The sequence below is a fragment of the Moschus berezovskii genome, chromosome 10 (genome assembly GCF_049115385.1).
Source record: "Moschus berezovskii isolate FMDL1 chromosome 10, NW_MosBer_1.0, whole genome shotgun sequence".
In the NCBI taxonomy this organism is placed as follows: domain Eukaryota; kingdom Metazoa; phylum Chordata; class Mammalia; order Artiodactyla; family Moschidae; genus Moschus; species Moschus berezovskii.
The window spans coordinates 32,930,397-32,947,074 of record NC_142469.1 but is presented as its reverse complement, the minus strand read 5'-3'; the positions used below and the strand labels follow the sequence as shown (position 1 = coordinate 32,947,074).

General features: G+C 36.2%; 1 protein-coding gene across 12 annotated transcripts in view; it reads right to left on the bottom strand.

Moving 5' to 3' along the window:
• TRDN (triadin) overlaps window positions 1–16,678 on the bottom strand; it is a 424,466-nt gene that overhangs the window by 125,955 nt on the left and 281,833 nt on the right. For 10 of the 12 annotated variants that reach the window (XM_088840567.1, XM_088840568.1, XM_088840571.1 and 7 more), the window contains 6 exons: window positions 15,222–15,251; window positions 7,711–7,740; window positions 6,708–6,725; window positions 2,877–2,909; window positions 2,732–2,758; window positions 338–364 (listed from right to left, as the gene is read on the bottom strand). In XM_088840567.1, coding sequence (XP_088696693.1) covers window positions 338–364; window positions 2,732–2,758; window positions 2,877–2,909; window positions 6,708–6,725; window positions 7,711–7,740; window positions 15,222–15,251 — 165 coding nt within the window. The remainder of the gene's footprint in view (window positions 1–337; window positions 365–2,731; window positions 2,759–2,876; window positions 2,910–6,707; window positions 6,726–7,710; window positions 7,741–15,221; window positions 15,252–16,678) is intronic. The other 2 variants (XM_088840574.1, XM_088840570.1) reach the window with 1 other exon arrangement.

Here is a 16,678-nt window from a genome sequence, read left to right as displayed (position 1 = left end):
ATTAGGAAAACTGTCTATTATGTTTAAAAAAACTGAAAAGATCACTTATCATTCTGCACAATGGGAAACAAAAATACAAACAATTCAAAAAGATGTTATGATCTAGACAAATTAACATTTACAAATGAAAGTTCTATAGGTAAATTTTAAGAACTGATTCACAAAAAAATACAAGGTTGAGTAAGTATGCATATTTGTTTAACACAACACATAATCAGAGCAAGGAACATTTGGTAAGTCAGCCTTAAAAATTAGCATTAGCATTGTCTAAGCAGAAAGTTAAATGAGTAAGCTGCTGAAATATGCCTTTTGTTTTTTCAAGTTTTAGTCAACATACTTGCTTTAATGTGTTTTTCACTTGGAGCTGTTAAGGACAAAAAAAATAATAAGGTCTAAATCAGTTATAAGTCTCCTTGAGTCTCTCTAAAATAGTTTTACAGCTATTTTCCTTTTTAAAAAGACTATATGATAGCCTTGTAAACTAAAGAAAAAAGGATATCTGAGAAAAAGAACACACAATGTTGTGCTATTTTCTTTTATAAATTTTAAATATATTAAGGCTTCCTTGATAGCTCAGTTGGTAAAGAATTTGCCTGCAATGCAGGAGACCACAGTTCAATTCCTGGGTCCGGAAGATCCACTGGAGAAGGGATAGGCTACCCACTCTGGTATTCTTGGGCTTCCTTTGTGGCTCAGCTGGTAAATCTGCCTGCAGTGAGGGAGACCTGGGTTCAATCCCTGGGTTGGGGAGATCCCCTGGAAAATAGAAAGGCAATGCATTCCAGTATTCTGTCCTAGAGAATTCCATGGACTGTATAGTCCATGGGGTCGTAAAGAGTGGGACGGGACTGAGCAACTTTCACTTTTACTTTCATAAACTACAGATTGCTGATATTCATATACCTTCTCCCAACAAAGAATGCTCATTCACGACTCATTCATTTTGTTTTCAGTTTTAAATTATATAAGAATCTGATTGATTTTATATATAAGCCAATGCAATTTCCTTAAGGTCTACAAAATGGAATGAAAAGAAGAAAGTGAATCAATAAATTACCCAATAGTTTCAAGAGAAAGATTTCAAGAAATGTAAATTACTGCATTTTGTCAAATATTGGATAGTAATGTTTAGCTATTAAAACTCGTAAAACTGATTATATCCATCATCATTCTTCATGTCTCTATTCCTTATGTTTCTATTTCTCTGATGTATGCTCTAATTCAACTTTCTGCATACGCACACAACCAAGAATACATGTCATGGCCAAATGGTGGGAATGTTACCCTGGAACACCTAATGTGGCGAAAGTGAGATTATTACATACTATAAATTATTTAAGAGTTATTCATGTCTATGTTTTTTCAAAAATACATTATCATATTTGATAATTTTTTTCATCCAATCAAACATTATCAAGTGCCCAAAATGTTCCTGACATACGCACTGTGGGGATAAAGATATAAAAAACGATTGTCATCTTCTAATTTCTATTTAAACTGGGAAACAGAAAAGGTAATATGATCATAAAAGTATGTTAAGTGCTTTTATATATAAAATAAATGGTTTGTGAAAGGGGTAGAAGCAATTTAGCTAGATTTTCTTGGTTATTTACATAATATCGAAACTTTGATTTTGTGCATGTGTGCTAAGTCACTTCATTCAGGTCTAACTCTGCGACTCTATGGGCTACAGCCAGCTAGGCTCCTTTGTCCATAGAATTTTCCAGGTAAGAATACTGAAGTGGGTTGTAGCTTCCTCCAGGGTTTTTTTTCCCAGCCCAAGGATCAAACCTGAGTCTCCTACATCTCCTGCATTGGCAGGCAGGTTCTTTACCACTAGTGCCACCTGTGAAACCCAATTTTTATTTTAATGTATTGCTAATGTAAATGCTATTTCCATTTAAATATATTATGATGGGAGGAGTGACTAATGGACATTATATGAGGCTATGACTACCTACACACATACACACACAGATCATTAAAGTTCCTTGATCAGGACACACATTTATTTTCATTTGAAACAACAGATAAGGCAAGTTAAATGCTCGGAAACTTTAAGAAAATCATTTGATATCTATAGGTACTGAATTCCTAGTTTTTGTTTGTTTGTATGTGTGTTTTCTGCTTGTCTGATTCTCAATTTTTTTTTCCCCTCATTCAAATGTAAATAGATTGAAGACATAATCTACTTGTCTCACTGCAACTCCCCTGAGTACTCAAGATGTGTCAATAAAGAACATTTTGAATAGATACAGAATATTTGCTAGAATTAAATATTTCATATTTAAAAACAAAGCAATATCAGATGCATTTACAGGAAGGATTTTGTTTTGCTTTTATTTTTGTTTTTTACACTGGACTGTAACAGGGCTTCTCACACACTGCATTGACAAATCCACTGGGGATGTTAGGAAGTGGCAGATTCTGACTCAGTGGGTCTAGCATGGGACCAGAGATTCTGCATCTCTAACAATCTCTCAGGAGACCCTTACACTGCTGGTTCACAGAACACACATTGAGTAGCAAGAATGTAACATATTACTCAGCTTCCATTTTCTTACATGGCCTTGACATTAACTCTATGTCCAGAGCTTGGAAAAATGACATCTCATAAGATGGAAGGATTTCCTGCCCTTTCCCCTGTCTTGGTTATCCCCGTCTGAGGCTGCAGCATTAATAAAGCCTGGACATCAGATAGAAAGACCCCTGCAGCTCCAGTCTGACTCACCTGACTGGTCCTTCTTTGGTGACTTTGCTGAATCAAACAAGAAAAGGAAAACAAAATTAACATTCCATGCTATTTGATGGCATTTCTGTATACAATTGCAAATTAATATCTCAAAATTAAGAGGATGGAGGAATTTAACAGTTACCTGGTTCCATGTGTTTTTCTTTCTTTTCCTGTTCTGAAATATATTATTTTTGTTATTATTATTATTATTCTAATTTTATTTTCCAACTTAATTGTTCTGACACAAAGAAACATACATGTACTAGTGCAGTATTGCACCAATAATAGCTGCCATGAAGACTAATATTGACGTATATTTAAAATAAGCTTTTCCATTTCTCCTCAGTTTTCCCTCACAGAACAGCAATAAAGATATTCTGAATATGAGAGGAATCAAAATTTTTCATGGCTAAGAATCTAGAATGATATCACAAGGTCTATAAAGGATGGAAAAAGTTTAAATTTTCTTAGACTAGATCAATATGAAATAAATTTGGGATAAAAAGTAAGCAGTAAGGATAATTATTGCAGTTGCTTTAAAATAATCCTCAGATAAGGGTGAACAGATTTCCTCTGGACTTTTTATTATAAGGTGAAATTTTCTTGTACTGAAAAGATATTTGTTTAGCTAAGACAAAGGCTTTGCTGAGGCAGATTTAAGACACTAAAAATAGACTAAGAATTTTCAGGAATAAGCACAGCACACTTCCCTTGTTTTTAGGACAAATGCTTCTTAAAGTCCTTTTCAGACAGTGATTCTTTTTAAGAACCCGCTTTTGCCAGTGTTATATGAGACAAAGCAGTATTCTGGCCCCAAGATTAAGCTGACATTTATATTAAAATAAGCACTAATTTTATATGAAGTGCAGGTACTAATTTTATATGAAGTGCTTTATCTACTTTTCTATTCTTATTTTGCCTTGACGAGCATGTCAAGTTAATTTAAATGACTGTCAAATGCTTTAACATAGACACATTAATATCTGATTTTTTAAAGAAAAAGAATGAGATTTCTTTGTTTTATTTAGTGCATATATTTTTGAGACTAGAAGATGTTTACACTGAAAGAGTTCTTAGAACTTTATTTTAGAAACACAGAGTGTCATCGAACCTCCTAAAGTCATCGCATTATTCTCTCAGGTATACAGTTTTGTTTACCAGGCTTGTAGTTGTGACAGTATAATGACCGATTTAGCCACTCCCAAGATAGCAGGCCGGAGAAGGCAATGGCAAACCACTCCAGTACTATTGCCTAGAAAATCCCATGGATGGAGGAGCCTGGTTGGCTGTAGTCCGTGGGGTCGCTAAGGGTCGGACACGACTGAGCAACTTCACTTTCACTTTTCACTTTCACACATTGGAGAAGGAAATGGCAACCCACTCCAGTGTTCTTGCCTGGAGAATCCCAGGGACGGGGGAGCCTGGTGGGCTTTTGTCTATGGGGTCGCACAGAGTCGGACACGACTGAAGTGACTTAGCAGCAGCAAGATAGCAGGCAGACAATAAAACAAATAAAACGGATGGCTTGACCATGTGTTACAAGTCAAAAGGAAGAAGCACAGGGACTTAGTTAAAATTAACAACACAGTTAAGAATATTACCAACAACTGTCTGAAAAACATGGAGTAATTAAATGCATTGCTTAATATATTGCTGAGCTGAACCACCAACTACAAAAATATTTCTAAGAAATTTCTAAAGTGATAACAATAAAAACAATACTGAAAGTAGATTTGGGTATGCATCAAAATTGATCACGAGCTATCTGTGAGATTTCAAAGTTAAAATAAGGGTCTTCCAATCATATCAGAATATTATTCTGTAAGCAGAAAAACACCTGTGTTAATTTGGGATGATATGCAAGAAAAGGCTGTCGAACATTTATTATATGGGATAATTCAAGATATAATTATTGAATTGTCTTAATAAATACAAATTAAAGTACCCTTATATCTACAGGGACTGTGAAATCATATTTACAATTGATTTTTAAATTTTTTTTACTTTTTATTTTGAAAAAAATATAGATCATTACAATTGACAAAACTATACACAGGAAGGTCCCATGTATACTTCCCTCATTTCCTCTACCATGATTTGTATTAAACTGAAAAATTAAAACAAAATAAATGACTAACAAGTTGTGGTTATAGCAAAATAAGAATATAGGATTGGAGAAGTATAACTGAATAAAGTAATCTTGAAGTGAAAAAAAAGTCACTAAATCAAATAAATTCAACAATATGACAATAAGAACAACAAAAGCAGGTCCAGATGATAAACTAGAGCAAATAAGTTAATTTATTTGGAGGGAAGCTCTTTTTCCTGTCCTTATTACTGTCCAAGTCACAACCCACGGAACTTCCCAAGGAGGGAGACAGTTGGGATGCTAAACAAATGTCTGGGAAGGCATGTTTATTTATCAAATATATCAATACTCTGAAGATTATCAAGGAGTAGGAGTGTCTATGGGAACTTTTAAATCATATAGACTGTAATAAAGTGAGTGCCTTAAGGTTGCATAAATATGTTACTTAATACCATTTTTCAAATCTCCAGTTGTCATCCAATTCCCTGCTGGTGAAGTGGTGTATAGAGTGTCTTCTTTATCAGTGTGCCACCGCCCATCAGATGCTGCGCCCACACAAAAAACTAGGACTAAAGGATCACAAACTTCTCTGTAGACAGATTGCTCCCCCTGGCTGAGCTGCGGTACAATTTCATGATTCTCTTCACAGGACTTTCTAGAGCACTTTCATGACATGAGGAGTCTCAATGCCCTGACTTTTGCCAGACCAAAGTGCACATAAATCTTTTTTCTTTAATTGGTATATATTTTTAAACATGTTTTTAATTTCTCCTAGAATTTTTAAAGTGCTACATACTGGGAAATTGATGGCTTTTAATGGCTAATTGAACAGGGTTAAATTGATAATTTTTGTTTCTGTTTGTTCAACATACCCCATATCTTCAGAGAAGAGTATACACTTGCAAAAGATACAACCTCAAAGTATCAAGCTTTACTGAACTGTCAGCAAGCAAGCTTTAACAATATGTGTTAAAGCAACACTGGGTGCTGCCTAAGTTATGGATCCTAAACAAAGCAATTTCACAGAGCTCATAGTGCTTGTAGGGAAAAAGAATCATTTTATGGACAAATGTCATATATCATGTGAACAAACCAAAATATTTATGGATTACAAGAAGAAAGAAAGCAGAAAAGAGACTGCAAATCTAGCCTGAAAAAGAATTTCTCTTTTATTTTCTAACTACAGAACTAACCAGATTACAGAGACTACATTTACACTAATATAAGTGCTGGAGAAGACTCTTGAGAGTCCCTTGTACTGCAAGGAGATCCAACCAGTCCATTCTAAAGGAGATCAATCCTGGGTGTTCATTGGAAGGACTGATGCTAAAGCTGAAACTCCAATACTTTGGCCATCTCATGCAAAGAGTTGACTCACTGGAAAAGACTCTGATACTGGGAGGGATTGGGGGTGGGAGGAGACGGGGACGACAGAGAATGAGATGGCTGGATGGTATCACCGACTCGATGGACATGAGTTTGGGTGAACTCCGGGAGTTGGTGATGGACAGGGAGGCCTGGCGTGCTGTGATTCATGGGGTCACAAAGAGTCGGACACGACTGAGCGACTGAACTGAACTGAACTGAATATAATACACTTTCAGTTAATGGAACAAAGTTATATTATTTGGTGATGATTGCGGATATTATTAGATGACTGCATGAATTTGAACAGGACTCAAAGAAATTAGAGTGCCATGCTTTTCGGTTCACTCTGACCCATCCCCTCCCCAGGTTGTATAGTCTTTCATTCTGACAAAAATAAAGAGTTCTCATGCATAAAATGTAGAAAAGGAAGATTCAAAACCACAAGTTTAAGTATAGCAGCAAGCCAATAGCTGTAGTAAATAGAAAAATAAATATACTTTGCATGCATTTCCTTACTTTTTCCCTTGGGTAGTTCTGTTGAAAAAAATATAAATAGAAAACTGTTGCTTATGAATTGTCAAAGATAAAATATACTCCCACAACACACTGATTTGATTTTAGTTTTTAAATCCCTCACCTCATTCTCTCCCCTTAAATTTCACAGTAAGTGTTGGCCTGAGGTATTGCTGACTATTATAGGTGTTGCCATAAGTTGACTGTAAAGCATTATTTGACAATGAATCTAAGGTGATACAGTTTGCTAAGTCACTTTAGTCATGTCCAACTCTGTGAGACCCCATAGATGGCAGCCTATCAGGCTCCCCCATCCCTGGGTTTCTCCAGGCAAGAACACTGGAGTGGATTGCCATTTCCTTCTCCAATGCATGAAAGTGAAAAGTGAAAGTGAAGTCGCTCAGTCGTGTCCGACTCTTAGCGACCCCAAGGACTGCAGCCTACCAGGGTCCTCCGTCCATGGGATTTTCCAGGCAAGAGTACCTGAGTGGGTTGCCACTGCCTTCTCCAATGATACAGTTTAATCATTTAAAATAATCATATATTGTAGTCTTTTAAAATACATGTGAACATATAAACACTCTGTATACATAAACACATATAAATACATACAGAAGACACAGGTATACTTGCCACATAGTTTATGATTCTCTTCAAGACTTAAAACGATTCAGTTTCATTGATGCTGGTATATCCAAGATTAATTAAATTTATGCTTTCTAGCAAAATAAATGCTTGATACTGAACATTGCTCAATTTCTTGTCCAGCAAACATTTCTTTGAAAATAATTAATATGAAAAGTAAACATACACAGTATTTATTTTTTACTGCCAAATATTTTTCATAGAATTATTGTCAGTAAAGACTCTTTCTCTTTCTTTCTCAATATTTCTCGCTCTCTTTTTAATAACATATATATTTTTTCCTTTCATGGGAAACCTTTAAAAAGGAATTCTGCTTGGGGTTCATTAAACATAAGACAGAAAAAGGAAATATTTCCAATACCTTCTGTAGGTGTTTTTGTTTTCCTCGAATCTGAAAACACAAATATAAATTATTGATAAAGCAGACAAGAAAAATCAACAATTGATAAGTGCACATCAAAATGTTCATACACTCTGAAATCATTTTCAATGAAATGGATTGATTGCATGATGCATTTCTAGAACATAGGGTTTAAAGAGAAATTATTTTGTTTTTTGAGAGGAGAATTATTAGGTTAAGGTAGGAAGTGAGAAACTAGAAACTTTAGATGTATAAAATATAGAAAAATACAAAGGAAGATATTCATATCTAATTTGCAAAGAAAGTACATTGTATCTATCAAAGCTAATGACCTTTTATTAAAAAGTCAAATTGAGTAGATATACTATGACCAACATAGATAGCATATTTAAAAGCAAAGACATTACTTTGCCAACAAAGGTCCGTCTAGTCAAGGCTATGGTTTTTCCAGTGGTTATGTGTGGATGTGAGAGTTGGACTGTGAAGAAAGCTGAGTGCCGAAGAATTGATGCTTTTGAACTGTGGTGTTGGAGAAGACCCTTGAGAGTCCCTTGGATAGCAAGGAGATCCAACCAGTCCATTCTAAAGGAGATCAATCCTGGGTGTTCATTGGAAGGACTGATGCTAAAACTGAAATTCCAATACTTTGGCCACCTCATGCAAAGAGTTGACTCATTGGAAAAGACCCTGATGCTGGGAGGGATTGGGGGCGGGAGGAGAAGGGGATGACAGAGGTTGAGATCGCTGGATGGCATCACCGACTCAATGGACATGAGTTTGAGTGGACTCCGGGAGTTGGTGATGGACAGGGAGGCCTGGCGTGCTGTGATTCATGGGGTCGCAAAGAGTCGGACACGACTGAGCAACTGAACTGAACTGAACTGAATGTGCATTCAATGATCAAAAGTCATCTCTTTAATTTTTAGTCTTTTGGGTATTCAGCCTATATCTGAGAAATTTACTGTTTCCAGTATTTATACCATGAAACTATCTGTTCCTATTACTTGAAATTAAAAACAAGTTTTAAAAAACATGTTTATCTTAGGATTGTTGTTCAGTCACTAAGTCATTTCCAACTCTTGCGACACCATCAGCTATAGCCCATCAGGCTCCTCTGTCCATGGGGTTCTCCAGAAAAGAATACTGGAGTGGGTCACCAATTCCTTCTCTATATTTTAGGATGGAGGCACATTTCTTTCTTTCTTTTTGGGGGGGCAGGGGATAGAGGCACCTTAACTTAAATTTTTGTTTAGAATATTTTGTTCTATTTTTTTTCTTTTACCTCTTCTGTAACTTAGTTTTGGAATGTTCTCAATATTACTGAAAATAGAATAATAATAATGAATGATGAATCGGCACTTTCAAAAGATAGGTAAACTGTTCTCTGGCTGACAATTATTTGGCTTAGAACCTACAGCAACAGATATTCATGAACATTTTGGCTAGTTAATGGATTTGTGTGCTTTTTGGTGACATAGACACATTATGATTATATTTACAAATGGATCTAAAATGTTTGAAGATAACAGTGAGTAGGAGACTGTTCACAAAAGACAGTTAGATGATCAACTGAATTGTTTTATGAGGAAATGATAATCAGCAACAGAAATAGTGTGGTGAAAATAATAACCTAATTCCAGAGAAGTAGAAAGATGAAAACACATTTTAGGAGAGCAACTTGGGGAAAAAAAATCTTGAAAGTGTTTAAAATGAGCATGCTTTATGAAGCAATAATTTCACTTATAGATTTCCAAGGAGAAAAATTCCAACCTATCTCATAGAAAGATGCTTTGTTTCTGACATTGTTTTATACCTCTAAATAATAGGAATATTAATCAGTACCCTCCACAGAGTAGGTGAATGGTTCAGGGGATTCATAGTATATACACATAATTGAAAACTACAGTCATAAAAATGATGTTTTGCAACTTCTTTCTGAATTTCTATTTTCTCTGTAAGAGGGTTATATTTCATGTATAAGAGAAAAACAAACCTTATTTTTAAGCAATATATCCTTGAAACTATACACTTATTTATTGAGCAAACATTTATTAAACACCACTGTGCTTAGCATCATTAGTAAAAAGAACTTTTGACGAAATTTTTCTTAATACCTGCCACCTCACCCTCAAAAAACAATCTTTTTCTTGCTATTCAGTTTCTCACCAGGAGGTATAATGAAGTGGGTGAAATTTGTGATCTAAAACAAATGTGCTCTGCAAGCAATTTCTCATTCATTTCCTTCATGAGTAAATACCCTAACTAGGTAAGCAGGTAATTCAAAGACTAGAAAAACATTACATAAACAAGTCCATACAAGAATGCAATAAATGCCATTTGTCATTTTACTCGTATATTTAGCTATAATGTCACTTCTATTTGGAGACATATATTCTCATATTACATGGGCTGAAAGTGTAAAGTGAACAGTTCAATGGCCAACATGAGCTATTAATTAGTTTGGTTCTAGTATACTGGAGTAGGATTTATCCTTGAGAGGTCCTATGATTCTCATTGAGCAATCTTTTGAGCCCAGAGTACAGCCTGATGCAAACCACAGAAAGATTATGGTGGGCACATGTCATTCAGAACTGCAATTGAAGATAAAGCTGGGGAAGAAAGGTAGAACAGATAAGAGGATAAAACGGGCTTATTAGAACTAGATTATTTTCAATCCTTCTGTTTTTAAACTAGATGCTGGCTTGGGTAGGGGTGAAAAGCTTAATACAATATGGGTAAGTCTAGAATTCCTGCTGTTTTTAATCTACTGTTCTTTTCTCTGGTAGTAAGAATAGATAAAAAATTGTGTGTGCTAAGTCACTTCACTCGTGTCCAACTCTTCCAACCCTTCCATCCTCCTCTGTCCATGGGCTTCTCCAGGCAAGAATACAGGAGTGAGATGCCATGCCCTCCTCCAGGGGATCTTCTCGACCCAGGAATCTAACCCACATGTCTTATGTCTTCTGCATTGGCAGGTGGGTTATTTACCACCAGTGTCACCTGGGAAGCCCTGATAAATATTGCATTAGATATCAACTGTTCTGTAATAAAAGAAAGAAAAGAATATGAACTCCAGGGTCAGGTAATGTATATCACTTGTTGAAACAGAGAAAATATTTCACAAAGTAAAAATGTAAAAAATAAGTCATGTTATTTTTTATCTAACTGGATCAATCTAATTGATTGATCTTTTAAGTTGGTCTTTAAAATATTCAATATATTTGCTGTGAGAACTGGGAGTTTTAGTGAGATGTACTTAAAATTTCACCATAATTACAAGTCTTTTGGTTAGGAGTCAACAGAGCAGCAGATTTATATAAGTAAATACCTGAGCAAACAAAAATACAATGCTTAAAACTGGAAGATCACATACTGACCCTGAAGAGCCATTAGTACCAGGCCTCAATACTCATGTTATTAAACTTCATTATGCTCTCTCAGCATCCTGCTGAGATGGCTTAAAATATTGTAAAGACTTACTTGCTGAATATATCTCCCTATTGGCCATATGCCCAATAATCTGAATAACAATCTTCTATTAAGAACACAGAGGCCCACAGCAGCTGTGATTTAAAAGCAGTGATGTATTTGCAATTTGTTCATCACTCACTCAACTTTAGCCGTGTATCAGGTATGCTCTATCATGTTCATAATGATGCCAGAGAATAATGAAACTCCAATCAGGACTGAAGGGAAAAACTAACTCTCTGATAGGCTAATAAACCAGGTAATGAAGTATACCATTTGTGAGTGTGTGTGTATGTAACTTGCCAATTGACATCCTTATTCAATTACAATATCAGAGACTTTGCATTGTTTTTCAGCATGACTCCTCTTCAAGTTTCAATGATGAAGTCCTAGAATTTATGACTAATTCTCACATGCGTTCAACTCTATTCAGTCTTGCCCTGATTACAATAAATAATAAATCTTATTTGGCTAGTTCTCAATGGAGTTGTGTCCTTCAGAACATAACCTGTGTTGAAACAGGTTTTCCAGCCCCTAGAATTTCATCAATGAGGCTGATGTTATATGAATGAGATCTATCTAGATCTGCTAGTGCAACTCAAGTAGCAGCTAGAGACAATATATGCTTAAGACAAAATTGTTAATGTGTGTGTGATCAGTCATGGCCAAATCTGTGATTGCATGGACTGTAGCCCATCAGTCTCCTCTGTCCAAGGAATCTTCCTGGAAAGAATACTGGAACAGGCTGCCATTTCCTACTCCAGGAGATCTTTCTGACCTGGGGATCAAACTCACATCTCTTTTATCTCCTGCATTGGCAGGTGGATTCTTTACCACTGTGCCATCTGGGAAGCCCCAAATTGTTAATAATTGACTAGTAAATTCCTAGACCTAAAAAGCTGAGTGTAATATACTCCCACAATCAAAAGATCATGGCATCTGATCCCATCACTTCATGGCAAACAGAAGGGGAACCAATAGAAATAGTGACAAACTTTACTTTTTGGAGCTCCAAAATCACTGCAGATGGTGACTGCAGCCATGAAATTAAAAGATGCTTGCTCCTTGGAAGAAAAACGATGGCAAACCTATACAGCATAGTAAACAACAAAGACATTACTTTGCCAACAAAGGTCCATATCGTCAAAGCTGTGGTTTTTCCAGTAGTCATGTATGGATGTGAGAGTTGGACTATACGGAAAGCTGAGTGCCAAAGAATTGATGCTTTTAAACTGTGATGTTGGGGAAGACTCTTGAGAATCTCTTGGACTACAAGGAGATCCAACCAGTCCATCCTAAAGGAAATCAGTCTTGAATATTCATTGGAAGGGCTGATGCTGAAGCTAAAACTCTAATACTTTGGCCACCTGATGCGAAGAATGGACTCATTGGAAAAGACCCTGACTCTGGGAAAGATAGAAGGCGGGAGGAGAAGGGGACAACAGAAGATGAGATGGTTGGATGACATCACCTACTTGATAGACATGAGTTTGAGCAAGCTCCAAGAGTTGGTGATGGACAGGGAAGCCTGGCGTGCTGCAGTCCATGGGGTTGCAAAGAGTTGGACAGGACTGAGTGACTAAACTAAATATAACTCCCAACTGAAAAAAAAAAAAAATCCTTCCTTGTCTGCATTATGAAAATTTGAGTGCCTGCTCATATTTCTTGTGGCTATAATATTTATCTTAAGATTCCTAGATATTACTGATTCATTCACATAATAAATATCTATTGAGTAATGTACAAACTAAGGAAATGTGTTATTCACTGTAGGGGATAGAAATGAATTAGGGATGGTCCCTTTAGTCAAAGTCTTAAAGTCAATTAGAATAGAATGAAAACAATGCAAATAATATGAAGTACAACGAGCATAAGGTAAATAATAGTAAGGAGGTACACATAAACTCTGAAGGAAGACTATAAATGAAAGAGAAAAAATATTTAATTGGGAGGTTCAAACATTTTAGAGGAAAGAGAATTTATCTTGAGCCCTAAAAACACTGAGTATTCATAGACGGAAAAGGCAAGGGCAAAATCTATTATGATAAAAGCAGGAACAATAGCAGCACATTGTATCTGTATTTGAAAGTGGTTTACTATAGATAAAATACATAATACTTAAAGGAAAGAAGTGCGTGAGAGTACAGGACATAGGCTCCACCATGCTGCCCTGATAACTTTTGTTCTAGGTATACATGCCATTCAGGCAAAGGTTTGAACCACAGCTAATTCTAAGTCTGGCAGGAGGACTTGTGTCCTTCTAGAATGTAAGGGGATGAGCCTCTGAGGACTTGCTATGAGACCATTTTCCTTGTGCCTCTCTATTCTACTGTCTGTCAAAAGCTGTGTCAGGAATTTACTATATCTTCTTTCTTGTAAGATTTCTGTGTATACACCACAACATTGATCATGCTGCTGCAGCTGCTAAGACACTTCGGTCGTGTCTGACTCTGTGCGACCCCATAGACGGCAGCCCACCAAGCTCCCCCGTCCCTGGGAATCTCCAGGCAAGAACACTGGAGTGGGTTGCCATTTCCTTCTCCAATGTGTGAAAGTGAAAAGTGAAAGTGAAGTCGCTTAGTCGTGTCCAACTCTTCATGACCCCATGGACTGCAGCCTACCAGGTTCCTCAGTCCTTGGGATTTTCCAGGCAAGACTACTGGAGTGGGTTGCCATTGCCTTCTCGAACATTGATCATATAAATGATATAATTTCCAAAATGCACTGAAATATCTAATGTGTATATGCATACTGATTTCTATGCCTTGATAATAACCACATTAATATGTATTAGTTGACTTTATTATGATACTATGTAACAGTAATAACCAATAAACAATTTCTCCTTCTATTGACTCAAGATTCTGGTTTAACATAAGTAAAATGTGACCCCCAAGCTCTTATGACTGTGTAAAATTCTGATGAAACTAAATTTAAAATATAACACTTTTCTTATTTTTCTCAGATCAGATGAACACTAATTAGAAAATAACCATCATTTTCAAAGTCAGAAGTGATTGCTTATCTCTACATGTGATTTTTCACTGAGAAAATAAGCCTAGATTAATGAACAGGGGTGATATCTAGAAATCCTGTCTAAGAGTAGTCAGGATGTGCATTAGAAACATCTCTAAATAGAATCACAGAGATTTAGAGGGCCTTAGTCTTCTCAGCTTGAATAAAGTTTAGACAGAGTCCTTCTTGACTACAGGCCCCTGACCTCCCTTTTATCAGAGCATTTACTTTAGAAAATTGTAAATTCTTTCTCTGTCCCTTTGAAACATAAATCTTTTACAACCAGAAATACCTTCTTCAAGGTCTGTAAGATATCACTTTGAAATATAATCATCAAAGGGGATGCATAGTCCTATATGCCAGTCTCTGAGGAACGGTAGGAGCCTAATTTCCCAGGCAACAATTAGGAAATCTAGATGGCCTCATCACATTGACCAGCTCCTACCCCAAGTAGGAGTTGAGAGTTAAAGTTGAGAGTTCAATTTCTTCTACTGTAAACACACTTGACCCCTTTGGAGCAGTCTTGAATAAAGTCTTCCTTGCCCATTTAAGTCCATCAGGTGCAGTCTCTCTTTGACAACAGGGAATAAATGACTCCATATCAGGACATCCTGACAAAGGGAGGTGGAGTGCAAGGGATGGATTGTGACTTATTTGCAACTTAATAGAACAAAGTAACATCAGTTGCTTGTTAGTGTCACAGATATAAGTAGTTGCTAGGAGAAAATTGGTCTATATTTTACATATTTTTGACGTTTAATAAAATATCTAATGAAACAGAAGGTCAAAGATTTTGACAGATGGTGTTTCACCCCCTACACATTGAGAAAGATTAGATTAAAATTACTGTTTAAAAAAGTGGTTCACCCTTTACTGTGAGGAGATGTAGAAAAAAAACACAGTCACACAAAATATATGCACATAATAGATCCAAAGTAAATATAGACAAGCTGGCAGTCAAACTTCCACTCTGACGTTTGGTAACTTGTTCACATAAAAAGCATAATGGAACTCTGCATAAAACATACCTTCCTTCTTTTCCTCTTTTTTAGTAGGTGCTGAAATAAGGGAAAGAAAATAGCATTAGAACATATTAAATAACTATTCTTCAGAAAACTGGGAACATGCAAATGTAGTGCATGTATTCATAAATTTATAAACCCATTTATTCATAAACCCATCCAAATTTGAAATAAGAAAATAAGTTGAAAATAATATTCATAGGAAGTTTTTTTTTTTTTAGTTCAGATATAAACACAGAACAAAAAGAGAATAAAAATATGCTATTACACAGACAAGTAGTTAAAATAATGTCTTTTGCATAATTCCATTTTAGGTTTGAAATTGTTATATCTGAGCAAATCACAATCACTTCTAAAATAAAAGGACTAGATCTATGCAAAAAATAATGGAATATATAAATTATCTGTGCCTAGTTACTGAAGAATTACATACCACTTTATTACACATAGTTATAATAACTGTATAAAATGTATCATTTCTGAAAGTTAATAAAAATTACACCCTCCTTTTAGCAAATGTATACCATCATTTACAAACAGAAAAGGCACAGCATACTTTAATTACCTTTGAATCTTGACTTCCTCTGTGGTGGAATTCACCTAATCCTAGATCACAATTCTAAACAGGATCCAAGTTATAGTATATAAATGTTACTGGAAGCATTTGAGGGAGGCATTCAGTCAGCTCAGAGTTGTTCCAAGGGAGGTGACCCTAGGTTCTGTGTAAAGTTCGTTCTGGGGCCAAATCTATGATGCCTTGCTGCTGCTGCTAAGCAGTGTCAGTCGTGTCCGACTCTCTGCGACCCCATAGACGGCAGCCCACCAGGCTCCCCCTTCCCTGGGATTCTCCAGGCAAGAACACTGGAGTGGGTTGCCATGTCCTTCTCCAATGCATGAAAGTGAAAAGTGAAAGTGAAGTCACTCAGTCGAGTCCGACTCTTAGCGACCCCATGAACTGTAGCCTACCAGGCTCCTCCGTCCATGGGATTTCCCAGGCAAAAGTACTGGAGTTGGGTGCCACTGCCTTCTCTGCTATGATGCCTTAAGCCACATTAATTGAATCAGGGATTGTGAGCATCTCTTAAAGCAATTCCTTCTGAGTGGATTAGAATCTGGGGGACCACTTTCAACCAATATCCAGGACTACATTGAATCTATGCTTTGTGCTACAATTGCCAAAACACTTTCGTGTACCCTCTCTCTTTGGCCTTCAGAACAGTCTTATAAGAAAGGCAGGCCAGAGCAAGGAACTAAGCCTTAGAGACATCAGATGATTTACACATGTTCACAGTGTAGCAGACTGTGAGCAAGTAGCAGAACTGGGTGTAAAAATCAGGAACAGGAGACTCAAAAGGAATATACTTAAATTTATTATTCTAATGTATTACAGGTCCTTTTCATCTATTTTCTAAATGTTATTAACATGCAATTATTTTTGTAGTAAAAAAGTAAATTCACAAGTA